Source organism: Manduca sexta, unplaced genomic scaffold (assembly GCF_014839805.1).
Source record: "Manduca sexta isolate Smith_Timp_Sample1 unplaced genomic scaffold, JHU_Msex_v1.0 HiC_scaffold_2974, whole genome shotgun sequence".
NCBI lineage: Eukaryota > Metazoa > Arthropoda > Insecta > Lepidoptera > Sphingidae > Manduca > Manduca sexta.
Window position 1 is genome coordinate 1 of NW_023593993.1, and position 17,752 is coordinate 17,752.

General features: G+C 34.5%; 2 protein-coding genes and 1 pseudogene across 3 annotated transcripts; 1 reads left to right on the top strand and 2 right to left on the bottom strand.

Moving 5' to 3' along the window:
- Positions 1 to 4,486: 4,486 nt before the first annotated feature.
- On the top strand, positions 4,487 to 14,123 carry LOC115453000 (ER membrane protein complex subunit 10). 2 transcript variants are annotated; one of them, XM_030181629.2, is made up of 6 exons: positions 4,487 to 4,793; positions 4,978 to 5,142; positions 5,793 to 6,061; positions 7,812 to 7,908; positions 7,983 to 8,069; positions 13,811 to 13,896. In XM_030181629.2, the coding sequence occupies exons 1-5, from the start codon at positions 4,734 to 4,736 to the stop codon at positions 8,064 to 8,066; spliced, it is 675 nt and encodes a 224-aa protein (XP_030037489.2). In that variant the 5' UTR covers positions 4,487 to 4,733; the 3' UTR covers positions 8,067 to 8,069; positions 13,811 to 13,896. The 2 variants fall into 2 exon arrangements, with proteins under 2 accessions (XP_030037489.2, XP_037302312.1); XM_037446415.1 differs by lacking the exons at positions 4,487 to 4,793; positions 4,978 to 5,142; positions 5,793 to 6,061; positions 7,812 to 7,908; positions 7,983 to 8,069 and adding an exon at positions 10,985 to 12,136 and having other exon boundaries at positions 13,811 to 14,123.
- LOC119192601 lies at positions 8,201 to 10,171 on the bottom strand (annotated as a pseudogene).
- LOC119192602 (coiled-coil domain-containing protein 22-like) lies at positions 13,998 to 16,631 on the bottom strand. Its single transcript, XM_037446416.1, is given in 7 exon segments — positions 13,998 to 14,391; positions 14,454 to 14,460; positions 14,689 to 14,853; positions 15,016 to 15,067; positions 15,070 to 15,154; positions 15,231 to 15,455; positions 16,007 to 16,631. Coding segments are annotated over 7 exon segments (948 nt in total). The 5' UTR covers positions 16,202 to 16,631; the 3' UTR covers positions 13,998 to 14,172.
- Between the last annotated feature and the right edge of the window lie 1,121 nt (positions 16,632 to 17,752).

Here is a 17,752-nt window from a genome sequence, read left to right on the forward strand (position 1 = left end):
ATAAATGTCGCATTCTGTGATAGTCTAGTTGCAATGGAACACAACACAGAATGGATAACACCTCTTATTATTCTAACTTATGTTTGTATTTTTTATCAATTATTGTTCGTTTAAGTAGTGAAGGATAACATCGTGAGAAAACCTACGTATCTGAGAATTCTTCATACGAATTTTCAGTGTATGTAGTCTGCCTACCAACGTGGTGAACTAAGGCCCTAAATTATCTCAAAACGTTAATAATTAAGTAAGTACGTTATTATCTCAGTAGTAGAGAAGGCCCGTTCTTGACAGTGGGCATGGTAATACAAGGCCTTTGTTTTTCTTAGGAAAAAACACCTTATCCCTATCACTACTGGGGTGAGTGGAACGGTTATCATGGTTTCACCAGTCTTAGAATCCAATGTCGTTATTCAGGAGTATAGCTTCATCCGAGCTAGCATTGGACCGAGTCCCTAACCCTGTGTTATTCTTACACCCCGCGGTATCCACCTTCGGCGCATACGAGACGGCCCCAGGATATTTTGTTATATAAGTAATACAGGACTAATCCAATGTCCAACTGTATCCTCCCACACAGATGATCTTCTACTCAATGCGAGACGAAAATTATGCTACTCAGTTATTTATGTAATAGCCGGCATACAAATAGGTACTTATAGTTAAATTCAGTTTTATTTTTATAATTTTTAATAAGTAATACATTATGTAAAACCCTGCTGTACCTTTTAATAAAATATATCATCACTTTATTATTAAAGTGTATCCTCGTCATAGCATCACATGTCGGCAACGCGTTGTTTAATTTTACGCTTCGTCGCACACAATATTTATAATATCATCATCCACTGTCCGCTACACAACCGTCAACGTGATGTTTATTTATAGATTCTAATTAAGTATGTAGGTAAATAGTAAATACCTACTAATTTCCAAAGTATATTTGTAGTCAAGTCGATGGTGCCTGTGGCTTTGCACGCATGTAACACCTTCCCGGATTAAGACTCTCATTGTTCGCTTTTCTAGGATAGAAAGTAAACTATATGTACCTAAATCCTAGTTCTTTTATAAATGCCAAATTTCATAGAAAGCGGCGACAGCTTAGTTGGTTGTGGAACGCAATGCCGAGCGAATGTCCGCAAGTTCAAAACCCAAGGGCACACATCTCCGACTTTTCTAAAATCATGTGTGTATTCTTCGTAAATTATGACTTGCTTTAATAGTGAAGGAAACGATTGTAAGGGAAACCGGCATACCTTAGAAATTCTCTATAAGAATTTTAAGTGTATGTGAAGTTTATCAATCCGCCCTAGGCCAGCGTGGGTGACTAAAATGAATCCCTCTCAGTAATAGAGGAGGCCTGTGCCCAGCAGAGGGACAGTATATAATACGTGGTTGATGTTATGTAAGTAAGCTTAACTACCAAGAAAGCGCATACATAGAAACTTACATTTTTTATATTGGTCACAAATTGAATTATACGTGGGCGAAGCAACGAACAAAATATATTACTTACAATATACATAAATAGCACTAGGCGCCGCAAATCGAGTTTGAAAGGCCCAAACAGCTAGAGGTTCACCTATCAGGAATATCTAGAGAATGACATTATTAATTAAAACGAATAAGCAGACTTTACAGCACGACATTGAAGATTTAATAACACGAAGATGATAACAGTTATTTATCTCATTGCGAGTAAAGCTAAAGGAGATATATGTTACTAAACCCGATTACCCTCTTGGAGTTTCCCTTGTGTTCAAAGCGAATGTATTGAAGCGGAATGTTCCACGTCAGAGGTAAAAGCAAGTATTCATGTTTAATTTCACCTTCTATGAGGGCACGTGAGTCTTTTATCTGGACACGAATTCCAAAGAAAAAAAAATTACCTATTTTAATAATGGCATTCCATGTTCCTTTGAACATGTGATAGAGAAACTAAAAAGCACGGTCTTAAAATTATGTACTTTATTAAAGCTACCTATGAAAATTATTAATATTATTATTACCTACGCTCTTAAAAAGAAATAAAATTAAGAAACTGCCTATGTGGTAGGCATGTTGTGTATAATATGAGTCGCGTTGGGTAGGTGACAACTGCAATGACTGTATCGAAAACCAGAGTAATGTGCATAGTGCATACCTATGTACCTAGATTGTTGTGTTTTGACTTGAAAAATCACAGTAGACAGTGTAATAATTGCCTCGGTAGTCGTGGTGTAGTTGTATTGCGCTCTACGATGCCGGAATCGGATCCGGATCGGGCAAAATTATATATATTTTTTTTCTGAGCAGTATCAGCCCAAATTCTGGAATTTGCGCCTGATATGGCAATCGTTTTGAACTATTTCAAACAACTACTTTATCACTTTCTTGCTTCTTAAGAGTAAAAGAGATACTTAAATGTTTTTTAAGAAATAAAACACGAGTCTCCACTAGATACGTTTTGGTGATTACCTGTGTCGAATCCTCACCATAGAGTAGTCGACTGTATAACACGGCCCGTGTGTCACCACTGTGACAACTACCCGCAAGATAAAGCCCAACATTCCTTGGACTTTTGCGCAACCAGTCGGTCAATAACTGTCGTACGTTGTTTTATATTTTTGTAATATACATTTCTCAAATCCATTGTTCGATACCCGCATGGGTAGTTGACCTCATGCTGCTGTTGACGCTGGGCCCTCCAGTGAGAGGGGGCCCTGCCCTTACTTCAATGACACTACAGGAGACGGGCTGCACCAGACAGTATCGCGCAAAAGCAGTTGCGGACTACAACTTCCCGGCAAAGGAACTCGTAGCCGTCGATTATGCCATGAAGATGATCACTGCAGAGTTTTAGCTAGTTTTGCTTTGCTATGCGTTATATATAGGTAGCGTTAGGGATTTGGCTTTGTGACCGCCGGACTCTTTTATCATATTTCCTTACGAGTCTATCCCGCAACGCGCCAGAACATAAAGCCAACTAACCCAATATAACCGTCCAGTCACCCCCTTTGAGATCGGGCGGTAGTGGTAAAGAATACCTACACTTTCTCCGCAAAAATAAAAAGATATCCAAAAAGTTATCCGATTCTACCTAATAAGAAAAACAAAATAAAAATATCCTACATTATTATAAAACAAAATTCCTCGCCGCATATGTCTATCTGTCTGAACGCGATAAACTCAAAAACGTCTAACACGGATTTGTTTTATGCATGGAATTAGTTTGAGACTCTGGGAAGGACATAGGCTACTTTTTATCCCGGAAAATATGTATATAGCAGACTTTTATCCAAGAAAACTTCCTTCAAGCTGACGAAGCCGAGAGCAAAAGCTAGTGATTTATATTTTTCGTGTATTCAATAAGACTCCCGAAAATCTAAAATTCAGTACGTTACAATAAACTTTTGGACCGAATGAAAAAAAACAAGCACGGGTAATTCAGCAAATGCATATTTCGAAATAAGGAATTTTAGTAAGTAAACAGAACCCGTTGGTTCTAATAAGATGAACACCTCTAGCCTGCGCGCCATCTTCCGTCTAGCTCACTGCCGCCTTCGTCGACGTACTAGCGTGACAAAAATTAGAGGAAAATTTAAAGGAACAGGGCAACCCAAAGCCTCGTGCTTTGAGAGTCCTGGCGCTTGCAAGAGATACGAAGAAAACATTACCTTTCTTTGGCATTCGGCTAAAAAGACCTTACACACAAATCTGCCACTCGGACCGTCGCTTTAATTAGGGCCGCATTATGTATTAGGTGTTGCTCGTAGTTTTGTCCGCCTCAGAGACCTTTCCCAGTATAGAAGTCCTACTATGTATGTATTAGGTGTCGCTCGTAACTTTGCCCACGTGAGAAACCTTTCCTAGTATAGAAGTCCTACTATATTTTATTTAAATGCACAGCGGTCAGCGCTATTTGCTGGGTCGTAGTTTCTGTAGGATAAGCCGGTGCTCCCGGGCCCCGGACTGTTACCATATTTTTAGATCATCACCGTTTTAAAATATACTTAGAAATTATCTTATAACTTTAAACGGAAACCCTTTTTGGTTCTATTTTTTGTTCTCGCCCGGCCTTGCATTGGTTAAGTTGTGACCTACACTGAACCGGAGGATTAATTTTCTTTGCCACGCCACTGGCAATCTGTAGGAGGCAAGCGCCAATTATTCAAAAAAAGATTTATTGCCTTTGAAACAGTATTTCCGACTCTGCAGTAAATTTATCTTTCTTCAATCTATCTCAAAAAGGGACCAATCAGAACAATTTCTTTTTTGACATAATTACAAATAAGTTATTTTGATTCGTTCATTCCGGGAATCAGATTAAAGATTAAGATTGGAATCGTTTATTGAAAACGACTGTTCAACTGTTTAATGGAATTCCACTAATACCTTTAAATCATTAGAGTAATTTGTTTTGTGATGTAGGCTCCAAGTATATTATTTGTGTCTTCGAAAAACTGTACTTATTTCATTTCTTATGTCATACTTTTAAATGGATTTTTCTGGCAACATTGACCATTCTGTCAAAAATGTTCAATATTCTATGATATTCTATATTCATTTAGTAATTTTCTCAGGTTAAAAAGTTCGACTTATTTATTCTTGATTTTATATTACAAATACTTGATTATTTTTTTGCGACCTATTTTAGGGATCAATTATAATTCTCTTAGCACATTACATTGATAGCCTGTGGTACATGTAGTGTTTTATTACAATCGATTTATCTTCATCTTCAAAATTAATTATTAATGAAAATGGATCATTTATGTATTAAATTGTTATGTTTAGTTACATTTATTCATAGTTCGGTGAGTAAATCTATTGTACCATATCATATACCATACCTTCATCTTCTAATCACATTGGATGCATAAAATATTTAATGTGAGGTTTTGATATTTCTTACAAACAATGATAGAACCTCATTAATTATTATCTGTTATTTAAAACCTATGTTATAAATAAATCAAAATGTGGTCTGATTATTTTCAGATGTGTATAGATTATGATGGCTGGCTTAATATTAAAATAGAACACTCTTTAAGATGTAACGAGGCATTCTGTCCTCGCGGCAATATTTCTCTACGAAGCATTCGTGCAGGAACATCTATCATAGACCAGATACCACTGAGTGAAATGCATTTAGAGGAATTGAGGGTACTGGACTATCATAAATATAACTTTTTGGCTGTCTGCTATAATACATAGTGCCTATTTTTGAGAAACAAGCTAACACATTGACTGTGCTGCCCAAAGCATTTAACTATCCACCAGTGCGGCCGTCACGCACGGAGCTGTTCCACATTGGTGTTTGTGTGTGACCTGAGTCAATGAGAGAGTATTCAGACGACACCCCAGTTATATGCTAGCAACAATTGCTTCCACTCAACAAAACAACTATTATGTGAACTGCAGTGAATCTGTTAATGGAATCTTCTGCAGATCATATAAACAGCTTTAACCATTTAAACCATTTATTTCTCTACACACACATAAATACAACAAAAAAAGTATAAAAGAAAAAAAAACCACATACACACAGTTAACAATACCAGGCACACAACTGATTGCTTGCATGATGTGTGGTAGAAGAGATACCAGCTCAGTATATGCTGCAAAACAGCACTGATAACATACTGATACCAACACTGTCCAAATACAGGGTGAAGAAATGATCCGACCGAGACTTTCACCTTGATATGAAGTTTTTGTGATGTTTAGTAACTTGTTAAACAAGCTTTTTAATGTATCCCCACATAATCAATTAACCAAAAATAATTTTTAAACATTATATACTCCCTTTTCAGAATTTAGCAAAAGCAGATGGATTTTATACTGTAAGAGCTTTAGTTTCTTCAGCTGATAACAAAGGAACTGAATTTTTGTCATCAGTAAAAGCTAAAACATTCCTGGACAATGGACTTACTGATGCCATCAATGCATGGATGCTTCCCACAGGCGCTGTTATTGCAATCAACTTCCAAGTGACTAATTCATCACAATCACTACAACAAGACAAAGATGGCTATATAATTAATTCCAAGTTTTATCTACGATATGTAGATCAAGCCCCTGTGTAAGTCTTCTTAAATTTATATCTATCTAATATTTGTATCTATGCCATGCTGCAAAGGTAAATAACACTGAAATATACATTGTAATGTAATTGTTACTGGGCATTGTAAGACAAAAATATATCTTACCCCAGGCTGAAGAGATCAAAGGGATGCTATGCAGTATTGTGAAATTCAAAGTTCAACAGAGTGTTTCTATTATTAATGGGTGGTTATTTCTCTTACCTTCAGACAAGCAGCTTGCTTGTTTCCTCCTTCATAAATATTTAAAAAGAAAAGAAAGACTGCAAATTTTTATTTTTATTGTTGTCTTTTACATACATACATAGTATCACGCCTTTATACCATAGGGGTAGGCAGAGACTATAGATTGCCACTTTGCACGGTCCTGACATACTTCTCGAGCTTCCTCAACCTTTATTAATCCTTTCATGCATTCCCTCCGGTTCCGGGTACTTTTGACCTGGCCTTTACTGAGAATGTCAGATATCTGAGATTCTAGTTTAATCTTGCAGCTTCTACCATTCACTAAATTCCATTCGCATCTCTAACACTACTAAGCTCTGCTGATGTTGATTTTCCTCTAGCTTTCCTAATTGTTTTCTAGAAAAACTTAATGTTCCTCTGGAAATCCTCACACAATCTTCTATCAAAATTTTCCTTTGCTTCATCCTTCTTCTTCTTAACTAATGTTTTCACTTCCTCTTTTATTCTTTTATACTTATTTTTCATATTTGACACATCTCTATCATTTGCCTTTCCCATTCTATTATCTGTTCTTATTGCCAACCAGTCTAACTATGCATGCTTCTTCTGACTAACAACGTTTTGAACATCATTGTCTCACCAAACATTCTTTACCTCTTTACATTTCTTTCTTTTTGTTACTCCACAAACTTCAACTGCAACATTCACAACCTCCTTTTTAAACTCCTTCCATAATTTTTCTACCTCACACACCTCACCTAGCCCTTCAAATTTTTCTTGTAATTTACTGTCATACATTTCTCTTATATCCCCTTGTAATTTTTCCACTTTTATTCTTTCTAAATCACACGATTCTGCCGGACAACGGTGTCGCCACTTTCTGAAGAGACCTTTTATACGACACATCACCAAAAAGTGGTCGGTATCCAGACCGACTCCTCGGAACACTCTGGTGTCCATTACGTTTTTCTTCAATCGTTCATCCACAGTTACAAAATCAATCATACTTTTCACCCCAACGTTTTCCCATGTATACATATGAATCTTCTTGTGTGAAAACATTGTGTTTGTCACACATAAATTCCATTCAAGCACACGTCAAGCAAACTTCTCCCATTACCATTCACTTTCGCATCACCAAATGAACCCAGTTCCTTTCATACCCATTTCTTTTTCAGCCCTACCCAACTATTAAAATCCCTAGCATAATTAGTCTTTCATTAACTTCACGCCTTCGTAGAACTTCCCTCACCTAAAAGTCATCTCGCTCCCTCTGGTCACTTGTAGAATAACCCGCACCTAAGTCTGTTGGGGCGTAAACCCCTAAAACGAAAATACTAGTTAATCCTACTTTCATTCTTACCCAAACAAGCCTAGAAGTCACGCATTGTCTGTTATCTGTATATATATAATAAAATCATAAAAACCTAACTAGGAGACACAAAGAATATGTAATGGAACATAAAACAACTTAATATTTTTGTATGACCTGAAATTCTTACACCTTTTGATTGTATAAGCCATGATACTATATTATTCCAACAGACCTGATACAGCATCATATATACAAAAACTAGAAAGAGAAAGAGAAGCCAGAGAAAGAGGTGAAGTTAAAGATAATAGGTCATTTTTGGCAAAATATGTAAGTATTGGTCTTAAAATATTTGCATATTGTATCCTGATCAATAGTATAATTCAATTTTCTTTTTATTGCAGTGGATGTATATAGTCCCAATAGCGATTTTCGTCATGATTTCTGGAGCTGCTAATCCGGAACAAGCTGGACAAGCATCACGCTAATAGGTTTATAATTTAGTAATTATTGTAAACCAAATTGTATTTATTAAATTTGTAATTACTACCATCCATTTATTTTTGACATTCCATTCCATACTAGGTATTTCTATTAGTAGTTTTAGAGGAATTTGAAAGTATTCTAGTTTATACAAAATATAATAGTATTTATTGAGTAGGTATTTTAAAACAGCAAATTACAAAACAACAATATTCAAGATCAGTTTATGCACCAATTTTCTCGATTTCTTCTGCATCTTCAATATCAAGCAACTGAATCTTCTTGCCAAAATGAGCTTCAATATCTGAACATATCTGCATTGCCAGGGATGAATCAATTAAATTAATTGCAATACCAGCCTTTCCGAAGCGTCCAGTACGGCCAATTCTATGCAAGTATGTTTCACAATCTGCTTTTCTATCTAGATCCATAGGCATGTCAAAGTTAACTACAAGAGTCACTTGCTCCACATCAATGCCCGTGACAAAACATTTGTAGTAATTAATACCTTTTCCAACCCAGCCCTAAAACGATCCAATACTGCTATTCTTTGTTCAACAGTTAGTTCACCAGAAAGAACAGCTACTGAATGACCATCTGATGACATTTTCTCTGATAACCAGCTGGCAGTTTTTCTAGTGTGACAGAAAATGATGGCTTGCCCAATAGTTATCACTCCATATATATTGCAAATTGCTGTATACTTCTCTTCTGGGCTTTTACATTTTACATAATATTGTTTTATGTTATCCAAAGACTCTTCTTCCCGAAGTAATCTTATTATTATAGGATTAGGTACAATGATTTCAGCAAACTCCATGACTGCAGTATCATATGTTGCGAAAAGAACATCATTTGACATGTAGTAGGTAAACATTTGTGTATACGTATACACTGATCCTGATGACCTTGACGGTCAATCATAACATCCGCTACATCAACGACAACAACCTTAATTTTATTCATATCAAACATACCAAACCTTACACCCCAATCCATCATTTTTCCTGGAGTTCCTATTAGTATGTGATCTGTAATCTTAGTTCCTCTAGGTACTTCTTCACCTCGAACTGCATACTTCAGTTTAATTTCAGGGCAAAATTTTGCCATTTTAGCAGCAACCTCTCCCGTCTGGATTGCAAGCTCATAGGTAGGGCTGAGGCATAAAACTTGTGGATAATTCTTAGTGGGATCAACTCTACTTAACATAGCTAATACAAATGCAGCTGTTTTACCTGTTCCTGATTGGGACTGAGCAATCATATTTTGAGGAGGGTCTGCTAGGAGAGTTGGCAGGGCTGTCTCTTGAATCTTTGAAGGAGCATTAAAACCCATAGCGTAAACCCCTTTGAGAAGGTTTGGTTTTAAATGCAATGCTTCAAATGTCTTTACTGAATAAAGTGGCGAGTTTGGGTCTTTCCTTTGAATTTCAATGTCTAACTTTGATTCCACCAAGCCTTGTCTGATAATTTTCATCAAAAGAGATGTATCGGCTGGATTAGCATTATCTGCAGATTCTTCAGAGTCAGTGGTCTGATTTAAAGATATAATGCTCTTGTTAAGACCCAGTCCTGCAACTTTGTTAGAAATTTCTAATTCTTCAGCCTTTTGTCCCCACTGGTTAGCCATTGTTTAATCTGAAATGTTAATTAGAAAGAATATTTAACTACAAGAAATTACATGTACAAACAACGAAAGCATGCGAAAAATATGCTGTCATTTGTACACTATTACAAAAAAATATTACACGCAAGAGAAAGTGGATACATTGTGTGTTTTAATCAAATGTCTGACTCTAATAACAAAAAGTTACGCATTTGTTTCAAATTTAAAGTACATCTTGTAAAAACGGACACGAAATTATCGTAACATCATAACAAGGAAAAATATTTTGCCATCATGTAGTTTTTGTGTATATCACATAGCTACTTACGTATTTTTTTTCCTGTATTCGAAGTAAAAAAATTTATAGAATCAATATTAAACTTAAAATCCTACTAGGTAATGTCTTTCCGAAACAAATTAAAAAACAGTTTCAAAGTTGGTTGGTTTTATAACTCAAAACTATAAGGGCGACGATTTGGCCGCTAGGCAGTGTTAACAACTCTCAGAAATATTTACCCCGAACTCTAAGTCAAAACCCCCTAAAACTGCCTCAATTATTTGGAAATCCCCCTAAAAAATTATATTCAATCAAAATAATATAAGTAATATTCAGTGATATTTGTTAATGCTTTTTATTTATAAATTAACTAATACATTAAAAATTATGTCAGTTTCCTCTGAAGAGTCAGAATTTTAAAATCATACATCATTGAAATTTAACATTTTAGAAGATGGATTGAATATTGTACAAGATCCACCATTACGAATCAATGTGAATCGAATCATCATTATGCTTTGCAACATTTCAATTGATAGTCTATTTATTTCGTAGCTTATTTTTAACTATATTATAGATCGAGAAAGCACGTTCAACACTTGCATTCGAAATGGGAACCGTAACAAACGCTATTATTGCATTGGATAGTTCTATTATATTCAAAATATTATATATTCAGAAAACCCTAAAAATACCCTAAACATATGAAACCCCTAAAAAATCCTATCCCACTAATTTACTCCCTAAATTTGGGGGGAAAACCCCTAAGTTGGGAACCGCGCCGCTAGGGTTGTTTAGGTACTAGTAACAAAATCCATTTAAGATACGTAATCGAGTCATTATAAATGAATATCGATATACAAATAAGTTTTTAGGGTGAATATTTAAATATGTGCAAATTTGACGTTCTTAAAGAAAACTATAATGATGGTTGTGAATACTATTTTTACAGTTTTTAATTTTTATTTAAATTGAATAAGATTTGTAAAATGCACCGTGATTTATCCGTCTCGGCAAGTTGGCAGCACTACTTTCTTCCATATATTTTTGACGTTTTGAACATAACCTCGAAAAATTTTAACATAATATTTGAAATTAGTTTCGTATATTACAAAATAAGAATAAATAATAATAGAAATGCTCAGAATTTTTCGTAAGATATGTCACAAAGAAAAGATATCTGCTATTTCTGTTATAAGACGGACATTTTTAACAGAGGAATATAAATGTACGGAATCATGGAATGCAACGAATTCATCACCTTTATTAAACAAAATAAACCTAAGCGACTTCTACAATCAGTTGGATCAGAGCTATACCTCGAAGGGAACAATCAGTGCAATAGACATTGATATATTCGCCAATGCAGTTAATGATTCCCATCATCTTGAAGAACTAAAAGATCTTCTTCATAAATTAAGACTCTCCGCCGAAACTGGTAATACATTGGAATCGACATCGCATGCTACTGTACGTAACTTTTTACAGTTTGGATATGTTGAAGAATTAATTGAAATACTTAAAGACCCGTTAAACTTCGGTGTTTTTCTGGACGATTACAGTGCTAATATTTTATTAAATGAGTTATTATCTAAACACAATTATGATTTAGCTGCAGATGTTGCGAGTTTAGTCATGCTGCAAGAGGAATTTTCAAGCACTATAACATGTACACTCTGCCAGTATGCATGCTATAAATATATACTTGGATATAAACCACCAGAACCTATAACACCAGTTGAAGATAAAACCAAAAAAGTTGAAGAAATAAAAATAAGAGTAAAATATTTGAGAAATCCATATTTTGATGACCATTTTGATATAAAAGATAGATATTTGTTGTGTGGGAAAACATTAGCCTGGATTACAAACAAACCTAACGATAACCTTTGTAACAACTTGAGGCTAATTGGTTGGCTAGCTTACAAGAAATATGATAAATTATTACAACTTTGTCAAGAATTAACAAAATCTACATCATTTAAATTATTCAATGAAGTTATTGATATATTTAATAGAGATAAAGAACATTCACCAGAATCTGATGTTAAAGACATAATTGAAAAAAGCATTTCTGTGTTAAGTGTAGCTGAAAAAATATCTACTGAAACAACATTAGAGAAAGCTATCAGTATTGCTGTTGAAAATGCCATCAACCAATCTCAAAACAATGATATATTAACACAAAAACAGGTAATTACCATGTGTATATTTTGTTTTACATCCTTTTGTACAAACAGCAATAGCCTATTTGTGTATGGAATGAACTACCGAGACAAATGTCCACAGTTTCAAAATCATGAAACCTGACTGGACTGACTAAAAGTTAGTCAGGTAACCACTGACCTAAAATGATGTGCGCATTCTTTGTGAATTATCACTTACTTTAATGGTGAAGGAAAACATAGTGAGGAAACCTGCATACTGGTGAAGTTCTCTATATGAATTTTGAAAGTGTGTGAACTCTAGACCAGCATGGTGAACTAAGCCCTATACCCTTTTTAGTGAGTAGAAGAGGCCCATGCCCATTAAATGGGACAGTATATCATGCAGGGCTGATATTTTTAAATTAAACATCCCTTTTGAGATGGGTGATTAAATTCTGTATGATCTTATACAGAACTAGGAGTTGCTTGTAACTTTGCTCTCATTAGAAATTCTTTCCAGTCCCAAAATATCCTAAATCACTATACCACATTATTATCTATGACACCCGCACCATATTACAGGGTTGTTATGCCAGTTATGCAAAATAGCCAGTGCTTGTTTACAAAGCTACCTATTACAGTAGGTGACCCTTAGCACCTTATATTGTGCCCACTTTTTTAAACAATAAAAATAAATTAATAAAACAACTTTAATTCATATAAAATTTTATTTATTTTTGTCTATATGAAATAAAAAATCAATACGAATAGTATTTTATCAACTGATATTTCTTTTTTATTAAATGAAAAAGAAAAACTCTCATTAGAAATCTCGTACACAAGACATGAATGTGCCAACTTAGAAGCTTATTTTAGATTGTGGTCATTATTTTTTTCGTAATAAATCTTGGTGGTAACAAACTGCCATCCATTGCTATTAATGAACTATATCAGTTAGTTGTCGGTAGCTGATGTAGATCTAGAAATTGATCATATTGTTCTGAATGATTAACATATTATAGGCTATTTTTTATCCTGAAAAAAAAATAATACATATGGAAGTATGCTGTTGCATGAAGCATTGAGTACAAAGTGTAAATTTCCGATAGTTTTGTTGCTGGTTTATAGCGGGTGTAGTAGAGAATAACAGTTGGAAGTCTTTCGGAAAGTGTTCTGACCGCTAAGCGAGTTTTATTTTTGATATCTCTTGTCACTGCGATAAATTATTAGAGAGCATTTTTTCGTCGACAATATAAACATTCAACGATCAACTACCTACTATATAAGTATTATATATAAAACTATTTTATGTTTTACACAAGATCTATATCTATTTTAAGTTTGTTGAGCGGAAAAATGACGATAATACGAGCGCGGCGATGAAACAAGTCCCTTAGGGTAATTTGCGTTTAGTGAAATATTAATATTTTATACACTATATTATGCTAGAAGAAATAAAGGGTAATTAATAACAAAAAACTATATAAAAAATATGGCAGTTAATTCTTAAATAAAATACCATACATGACCTGGAAAAGTCACAGGAATAGCTAGGAGAGTGTATCAGTATTCTAATAGTTTAACTTATGTTTGAGCCAACACATAGGTTGATTATAATTTATGATTGGTCAAGTAGCACAGACATTAATTGCCCCAGGCTACAATATTAGTAACACCCATTATTCCTAAGAATCTCATAATTGTTTATCTTTATTTTTAGTTATTTCAATCTTGGGTAGAAATAAGAAAACAAAAACTTGAAGAACAAATTAATCGTCTAGACAGAGCAAGGCGCATACAAACGATTCAACAAAAACAAAAACAAATGCAAGAAGAAGAGCAGAAACTGTGGTTCTTTGAAAATGAAGATAAGGTGGATCTTGAAATTGAGGAAAAAGAAAAACTTACAGAAACAAATACTGCCAGTAAGAAAACATTAACAACAAAGACTAATGAGCAGTACATTCCACCTGAAATATTACCAAAACGAAATTAAATGGAATGTAAAATAATTAAAATTAGATTTATACTGACTTATTTTTTATTATTATGCATAATATAATCAGTAAAAAATATTATAAATTAACACTCTTCCTGCAACTTGGTAAGATCTAACTGAATTTTCTTCAATGTATCCTCTGTCCTCTTTGCTGTTTCAGTTTTGATATTTTCTTCCAAATCCACTATGTCTCTCTGCAAAGAACCCATATCATTTACAAGAGACACAATTGTGTTGCATTCAGAATGTAGGAGAGCTAGTAACTTGTAAGCCTTTTTTGCCTGGTCATCTTTTTTTGCATCCTAAAAAAAAACAATACAGTCTGGAATTAAAACTTATAATAAATCTCATAAGCATCAACAACGCGAAAGCTATACCTATGAGATGCACAAGATCACTTTAATTAAATGTATTGCGGTACACCCGACGAATTCAAATTACCAGTGTGAACAAACTGCTCAATATTTATTTGCATCCTGCGAGATTGTAATACGCCTGCGTACTATGACGGGCTTAATTTACAAAATAAAATTTTACTGCTAGCCAGATTGAATGGCATTATGGCCTAGCCATACATACGGTTAATAAGTAAATCTTACCCTAAAAGTGTTTCATCAGCGATAGAAAAACACCGCTCTAACTGTCCTTCCAAAGAGTTGATTTCTTTTTGTAACTGTCTAGTGTCTTCCAAAATCTTCTTTATTTCCATATCCTGTTTATCGACGTTAGAAATAATTTCTAATATACGTTTCGTATAGATTGACCTACAAAATAAATACATATAATATAATAATCTCAATAAACAATGACAATAATCATAGCCTCAAGCCTTTATCTTCAAAGATGTAGGGGCAAAAGTGCAACTGGTGAAGCTACGTTAAGCGATGGTTACTTTATCCCATATTATAAGTGCCATATATTTTTACCTTTTATTTCCACCACGTAATTTTTCGTAACTATCCTTTAGTTCCTGTCGATGTATTACTTTTTATCATATTCATCCCTCATTACTTGTATACTATCTTTTAAGCTATTCAAAATTGCTTTACATTTATTTCTTTCAGACTGAAAAATTATATATTAACATGAGGTATTGAATATGGACAAAGACTACAGTTATCAGTAAGTTTTTAGTATTTACCTCAGAAGAACTCATATCATTCTTTACTTTATCAATTCGCATTTTCAAAGACAAATTTTTTGACATAAGGTCTTCACTTTTATGATGTAACTGATTAATATTTTTTTGCACTTTTTCCAACAAGCTATCAGTAGCTCCATCTTGATAATCAGATAAACCAATACTACTAAGTATATTTTCGACATTTTTCAAGTCCGCTTGAACTCTTTCACAAGATCTTTGGGCCTGCAAACAAAAATATTCCAAAGAAAGAAAAGTAAATATAATCTTAGTGATTATAATTTTTGTATTAAAAGTTGCTACAAGTGCGAGTGAAACAATCCAAAAATTATATCTAGTACAGACAATTTTCTCAGTCTAGATCAGGGATGGCGTAATGGTTAACGTGCCATTATTTATAAAATAAAAGGCCTGTAACGTGACATCCAGAAGCGGTTTTATCTATCTGAGTGCCTCTTTTAGCAAATATTTGTTATTTTTTTTTATGACGCTTGACTATTTGTGTTGTTTTTTTTTCATCGGTGTCTTGCATAGTGGCTTCACTGAACCTGATGTTAGCGAAGTGAAGCCCAAAGAAAAAGATATAAGTATATACAATGTTTGGTATATTACTCGCGTGCCCGAAGTATTTTGTCACGCGCCACCACTGGCACACGTCGCTATCCCTGTTCTAAACTTAACAGTAATGCGTCATTTCTATGTTTTATCTTAATCACGCAGTATCTCATGAGATATTACTCAATAAGTAAATAGATACAAGAATAATGCATTTTTACCTGTGAAAACTCAACCCCCATTACATTCTTTTCACTATCAAGAGTGTCCATTTTTTGACGTAACATAATCGCTATTTCTTTCAGTTCCTTCAATGATTTATCAGTTTCATATTCACTTTTATCTTTACTCTCGGAATGAGTTTTAATCTCTTGGTTAGTTTGCGGAATTACTGAGACTGGTACATGGTCAAGCATACATAATTCTTTTATTTTAATTAGCTTCTGAACAATTTCTTCTTCTATCAGATTTGTATGCGTTGTAATGCCAATTTTCCCTGAAGATACAAAATATATTGCTGTAAGTATACTGTATGTAGGTTACTGCGGAATGGGGATCAATAAGAAACCTAATTACTAAGCACATTATGGATTACTTTTAATAATATTAGTAATGATGAGAGGCAGCGATATCCTGGTTGGGAGGTTCAAATCCCAGGACATGCACCGCTTTTCTAAAAGATATATTATTCTTTGTAAATTATCACTTGCTTTAACGGCGAAGGAAAATATTGTAAGGAAACTTGTATACCCAAGAAGTTCTCCATAAGATTTTTGAAGGTAAGTAAGTATAAAAAAAATCTGACAACCCACTCTAGGACAGTGTGATGGACTAAGACCTTAACAATATTATAGGACAGTGTATAATACAAGAGTTTTTTGGCCGTCTGCTTGCTGAGTATAACCTATACTTATAATATAAAGCTGAAGAGTTTGTTTGCACGCGCTAATCCTAAGTGGACACAATAACATTGCAGACTTTCATAAAATATTTAAGTAAAATAAAAATATCCGCCACAGGGGTCACCGTAAATTGGCCACTGCCAGATCTCGAAACAACCCTCACACTTTCTAAGTAATAGAGTGTCGAAACGTGAAACAAGTTACCTAAAGATGTAGTGTCAGCTCGAAATATCAATATATTCAAGAACAAACTTGACAGATACATTGAGAATTTAAAATATAATTTGTGATTAACAAGATACAGACGCCGATCAGTTTGTTATAACTACTTGTTTGATAAAATAAAAACCTATAATCTTAGAATCTACTGGTTCAAATTGAAAAATCCTTTTAATGTTGGATAGCCTATTCATCGGGGAAGGCTATGTAACATAACCTTCCCGGTATATCACACTATGACCAAAAGGAGCGGAGAACAATGAAAAATGTTCCAAAAACAAAGAAAACTTATTCCATTTGAGTTTTCATTGATTGCGCTGCGTAAATGTATAGTTATGCAAGAAACTTGATGTAATTAATACTCTTAAAATATTCTAAAAATATATTATAAAGCAAACTCTTCCACTCGCGTCTGTGTACCTATCTGAGCGCAATAAAATTAAAACAAACTAATGAATTTTTTAGGTACAGACCCCGCAGTCCACTCCAGGGGAAACCTGCGAACGGTATACTGGTTCCCCAGGCTTAGCGACTGCGGGGCTCTAGAGGAAGAGAGGAAGAGGAGAAATAGGGAAGGAAGAGGAAGTGTTAGGATGGGAGTGAAAATGGGCGGAAATGTTCACAAGTCCCTCATAAGCCTCGATGTGAAATTACAACCATGAGGTTTACGCACTTAACTGTGCCTAGGGCCGCGACAATGTGGTTTCGGTGTGCAGAAACCAATGATAATTTGAGACCCTGGGCAATATAGGCTACTTTCTGTCCCAGTAATATATATAGCGAGACTTTGATCCCAGAAAATTCGCGCGAGTGGAGCTGCAAGCAAAAGCTAGTTAATAATAAAGC